The 6,000-nt window shown below is 40.4% G+C and overlaps 1 protein-coding gene across 1 annotated transcript in view; it reads left to right on the top strand.

Annotated features, from left to right (window-relative positions):
- ASPG (asparaginase) overlaps positions 1-2,758 on the top strand; it is a 58,421-nt gene extending 55,663 nt beyond the window's left edge. The window contains exons 14-15 of the mRNA XM_029912085.1: positions 2,247-2,346; positions 2,666-2,758. Coding sequence (XP_029767945.1) covers positions 2,247-2,346; positions 2,666-2,758 — 193 coding nt within the window. The remainder of the gene's footprint in view (positions 1-2,246; positions 2,347-2,665) is intronic.
- The last annotated feature ends 3,242 nt before the right edge of the window (positions 2,759-6,000 follow it).

The following is a 6,000-nucleotide window of genomic DNA, read 5'->3' on the forward strand; positions in this document are numbered from 1 at the left end:
TGCTGTCTTGTGCAATTTATAAGGGCTCTTTCCTTTTAACTCAGTATTAAACTCCCCCCTTTGGTCTGTTGTCAGTGGGAAATAACCTTTTTGCAACAACATTGCTTTCCATTAGTGCTTCCTCAACATTTCGTCTCTTACCTATGCCGGCTTCCACTATTAAATTTCTCATACAAAACAAAGACGCTAACTCCTCTCCCAGCCAAAGGCACAGGCTTTGTCTTCTTCCCACCCTCTCAGGCTGCTGCAAGGAAAGACCGTGAAAAAGCTTTCTTCTCACCCACCCTCAGGCCGCTGCAGTTAGAGGTTTCCACTCCCCTTTACAGATTTTTTTAAGTACCTAAAAATAAGTATCAACAGTTGAGAAGTGGCTTCAGACTAGCAGGGAGTAACAAATTTTGCAGACTTGACTGCAGAATGACCCTTCTACAAGCTGTCCTGGCTGCCTGCAGCTGAGATCTCACATGCCTTTACTGCACTCCTTCCTCCTCCTCCCCCACCTCCAGCAGTCAAGTCTGCTCAGCCAGTCTACCACACTCAGGGGCCTTTCACCTTCCTCCTTACCCGTGGCCTGCGGTCCTCAGTACTCTTTTCCTTCAGAAAGAGAGCGACATTCAGGGCAGCAGGTCATATGCCACAGACTAAACAAACAGGCCTTTTTCATCCCTCACTTCAATGAGATCCAACCTCAGTGGAGAATCACCTGGCTGTTTCTGTTCAGATATTCATCAAGTATCAATATTAATGCTTAAAGGCCTTACAGCTCCAGAGCTAACATCCTCTTGAGATGCCTGGGGGTAGCCCCAGTCCTTAAAGCGTGTCAGGTCGCAGATCTGGGAAACAGCCTTTCTAAGAAGCCAGCTAAGTTGCTGAGGGGTACACATTTTTAGTGCGGCTGGGGAACCCCTCTGATTGGTTGCTTTCCCCAGGGCTGCTGCTACAAGCAGGCAGAGCTCTCCACTCCATCCCCAAGCAACCGGCACCATTCTCGCAGGGGATGGGGAGGAAGCAGAAAGAATCCAGCAGGCTCATGATGGCTCTGCTCCTCTGCTCCTTCCATCCCTGCATCCTGGGAAAGCAGAGAGGAGACCTCAGGGCAGCTCCCCAGGATTTTGGGGTGGGGTGAAACACCCCTAGAGCTGTAGGAGGAGCAGAGGTGAGGCTGAAAGGGGCAGAATTGATATGTGGATTGAGGGGCGGGATTGATTTGAGGTCAGAAATAATTGCTGGGGGGACAGGCAGATAGATGGCGGAGTGATGGTGAGACCCACCCACTTTTTTCAGACTACATGCTGTTCTATTGTTTCAGCCTGTCTGCAGGTGACATTGCATTGGGGCACATCCAGGTGTTTTTCACACCAGAGGAGCTAAAAACACTTTTTTTAAATGAAAGATTAAGTTCTGCAGATACTAGTGGGGCTGCCAGCAGGCCTGCAAGAAACTGCCTGTGGTGTTACACCACAGATTCAAAATCCACTCGTGTCTTGATTCACTTTGGAACGGTATAATGTTTGTCATCTAGAAATGGTGGGCATAGACCACCCTTAGCAGACTTTTTTTCTCACTGTGTGTAAAATGGCTGTTTATTGGCACTGAGTTTTATAAATTGTCCTTAATTTAAGATCCAAATACTGTAGCATCATTACAATTATCCAAATGGCACCACAGAAACATAATGCTGTCATAACCGCTGATAATGACTATTAACATTCATGCTAGAGGCAATATTGTATCAGATATGTTTATACAACTTTTGGAGTTTGTTTTTAAGTGCAATATTTTGGTAGCATGTCTGCTGTCACTCTCTGTATAGTAAAACTATTATTGAAAATGCAAAACTCTGCAACTCAAATGTGGGATAGCTCCCCCCCAGACCCCCTTAAACGCCATTTCACAGGATAAATATTGTGTTGTGAAATATGAAACTGCGTATCTTTTTTCCCCTTTAGTCATAGTCACACCCACTGGGTGAAACTAGCCTGTTGTAAGTTGCTTATAATACAGCCTTGTTAATTTAAGGAACTGATTCATCAAGCCGTGTTGCTGGCTCAGCTGTTCAAAGCTTTTGTAAACTTCTCCCTCCCTTACTTGCGCCCCCCCCCCCCCCTCCTGCCCGTCATGCCTAAGATTGTGTTTGGTTTAGTGTTCACATTAGTTTCTCTGATAGTTAAGAGAACACAGTATTACAGTGAGATGCCCTTACAGATTTAGAAAAAGTAAACTGTTCTTAATTGTTCTTTTTCCAGCCTCGCTGCTAATGGCGATGTGGAAGGGTTGTATGCCTGGTATCTAGCTGGTGCAAACCTGGAACAAACTGGGTATGATGGCAGAACTCCCTTACAAATAGTAAGTGTGACTATTGCTGTACTGCATGTGGAGCTCTGCTAAGCATGTGTGTTATGGCATATCTGTTCTGACATGTCAGATGGTATTAGGTTGGGCAAATTAAATGCCACTTTGGTTCCGACAATTTTGATTAAAAAAAAGTCTTTGCTTCAAATTAATGACACTTCCAGAACTCTTGTCAAGTAATAAGTCATTCAAAGCCATCATTCTCCCAACTCTCCACAAGTAATTAGACATTTCAGTCAGGCTTTAAGTAGTTTTGCATGCCTGTGTACATGCATACAAGCCATGGCAGTACTCTTTAAATTTCTGTTTACAGGCAGAGGCTACAGGGCATGTGGAGCTTCTAGACTTTCTTAGTCAACTGAAGATAAAGCAGGTAATGGTTATTTTAAAAGTTCTTGTTTGCTGAAATGAGCCTGGGTTGTCTTTTTTGTTGCCGTTGTTATTGTTGTAGGATGGTTTTGTAGTTAAGGCCCTGGACTGGGCTTGGAGAATTCTGAGTCCAGTTCCTGGTTCTGCCACAAACTTCTCTGTGACCTTGAGCAAGACCTTTAACCTCTCTGTGCCTCAGTTCCCCATTTATAAAATGGGGATATAATCTAAATAGACTGCCTTGTCTATTTAGATTATAAACTCTTTGGAGCAGGGACTGTGTCTACACAGGATCCATACAGCACCTAGTACTATCGGATCCTGAATTTCATCTAAGTGTTACTGTAATGGAAAAGAGAGAGAATTTACAAAGTAAAGAATGCATTAGTGAGTTTCTTCTCCGCAGGTCTGACAACCACTGGTACATCGATTTAAATTTACTTAAGTAAACCCAAATCAGGAATACTTCTAGTCAGAATCAAAACAGACAGACAAACTACAACCATGCAAATACTTCAGAGTTTACATATTTCATTCAAAAGGAAAATGTCGTGTTTTTGTAATGTGTGCAAATAGATTACGCTTATAGCAACCAAGAAAATACATTGAGTGAATTAAACATTCCCCAAAACACGTATCTTGATACTTAAACCGACAAGTTCCTTTCATGTAACTGTATGGATCTGTTTTCATTTGATGTAACTTAGGAGTCTTTGGGCAGAGGATGAGTTTAATTAGCTAAACAATCTAATAACAGCAAGAGGGAAAACAGCATCTTTGGGAAATACATATTGCGCCTTCACCAGAAACTTAAAAAACAGATTTCAGAGTGGTAGCCGTGTTAGTCTGGCAACTCCCATCTTTTCATGTACTGCTATATATATCTTCCTACTGTATTTTCCACTCCATGCATCTGATGAAGTGGGTTTTAGCCCACGAAAGCTTATGCCCAAATCAATGTGTTAGACTCTAAGGTGCCACAAGTCCTCCTTGTTGTTTTTAAAGAACAGAGTGACACTTCAGCTCTGGTTGCAACTGTTTTCTGGGGTATGTCTACACTGCAATTAAAAACTCGCGGCTGGCCTGTGCCAGCTGACTCGGGCTTGCATGGCTTGGGCTGTGGGGCTGTTTCATTGCAGTGTAGACTTCCAAACATTTCCACATCAAGATTAAAAGGCAAGATGGGCTCATTTGCCAGAGCAACAACTTGGGATCACTTCATATCATCCCACTCCTTTCTCATCTCATCCCTGGCATGTTTTGATGGCATATTCATCTGTCTTGTCTGTATTAGATTGTAAATTCCTCTGAGAAGCACCCTTGCCTCATATGGACACCTATGGCACTAGATAAATGATAACACACATTCTGGCTCACTGGCTTGAGGACAGACTGTATTGTAGTTAGCCAGCACTGAAACCAAGTGGCGCAGATCTTCAGCTAGACTGAATACACCAATGACAATTTAACCAGCAGAGCATTTGCCCCCGGCTATCCTAACTCAGGATTTTGTTCCTAATAATGTAATTTAGAAAATCTTAATTATAAAAAAAAAAAAAGAGAGAGAGAGACCTGACTAAGCACATGTTAGGAATTATTGACGATTGACAGTAGAAGACTTGAGTTTAAAAGGCCTCACAGATTCACCCTGCCATTGTAGATTCTGAATCAGGACAGTAGGAGAGATCAGGAATTTCAGAGATTATCTGAATTCTAAATTATTTACACTGAATGTCAAAATTAACAGTATTGACATATATCTTCTCCAGCTACAGTCAAATGAAACTGGGAGAACAGTCAACCAAATCTTAAATGATGCGTGAATGTTTGGAGAAGATTTACCACTCAGCTTGCCACTATAACTGGAGGAATTTCAAACACTTAGATTTTTTTTTCTCAAAATTCTACTCTGATGCAATCCTCTCACGTTGGAGATTAGATATCTCTTTTCCAGTGTACTGGAAAATCTAAGACATTGGAGAGGTTAAAAAAAAAAACCCTCAGGATGTTTAAACACTTTGGGCTGGATTCTCCACTGCTATGCACCTTGGGTAGTCATTTACACCTGTATAAAGTGGATGTAAAACGCTCCCATTGGTGTATGTGAGTGGGGAATTCTCATTGGTAGCATTCTATACCCACTACACGCTGATTTAGTGTTTCAGTAAAATTCAAAGATTTGTGGTGCCTTTACATTCACCTCAGTTGAAGTCAATATTTATTTTTAAATAAAATTTGATATCAGACTGAGAAGCATATCACTTTAAATCTGTAACTCTCATATGGGCCATCTCTTGATCTTTTTTTTTTTTTTTTTTTTTTTAATCTTCCTTATAGGAAAGACAATCTGAAGGCATTCCTGAGTGTTGGATTAGAGTTTACTCAGTAGGCTACAATGTAAGCTCTTCTTGGAAAGGCTTCAGGCAAATTTGAGTGGTCCACACTGCATGTCTTAAAAGCTAACTGTTTCGTTATATGATTTCTCCATAGGTTATGGAAAATGAACATTCCTGGAAAAAAAGCCAGTTTTGAACAATTAAACACTACTGGGCAATAATTTAAAAAAAAAAAAAAAAAAGAAGAAGAAGAATTAAAAAAGGAAGATGGAGATGATCGCAGATGTTACTAGAGTATATTGGGAACCTAGAATTAATTTAGAAATATATTTACTTTTTTCTTATCTTTTAAGATTATTTTCTTATGGCTGATATTTTAAATTTCTTTTAAAAAATGAAAACTTGTTACACTAGCATGTCACATCTCAGTTTAGGTCCTTTTTCAGTGCCAAGTGTCTGAGCATATAGCTAAACAAATGAGATTAGAATGTCATGATATAGTGTCTCTTACTCTATAAATATTTTATTTTTCTATAACTAGTATGCTGATTTTTTTATTTTCTATAATTGGGACACTGAGTTTTTAGCTAGTAAATCTATGGGGGAAATGCTGCATGCAACCGGCAGCATTTCTGTTATGTGAATTTATATTTGTGGGGGGGAATTCAAAGTTGATTATATATTCATGGATTTACATTAATAAAATCTCTGGAAATAAACGTTTGTTTCACTTCACTGGTTTTTTGCAATAGTTTAGATCGTGTCAGTAATAATAATTACAACAACTGTGTGTGTGTCAGCGCAAATAATTGCATCAATCAAGAGCATCCGCCTGCAGTTCTGTGCTAATATTCACCAATGTGTCACTTTAAACTACACTTTTTAAATGTATTATAAGGCTGACACCTTAAACACAGGGCTTGTTTGCACTGCGCCACAGTGC

The sequence above is a fragment of the Terrapene carolina genome, unplaced genomic scaffold (genome assembly GCF_002925995.2).
Source record: "Terrapene carolina triunguis isolate 2854851 unplaced genomic scaffold, T_m_triunguis-2.0 Scaffold189, whole genome shotgun sequence".
Lineage (NCBI taxonomy): Eukaryota > Metazoa > Chordata > Testudines > Emydidae > Terrapene > Terrapene triunguis.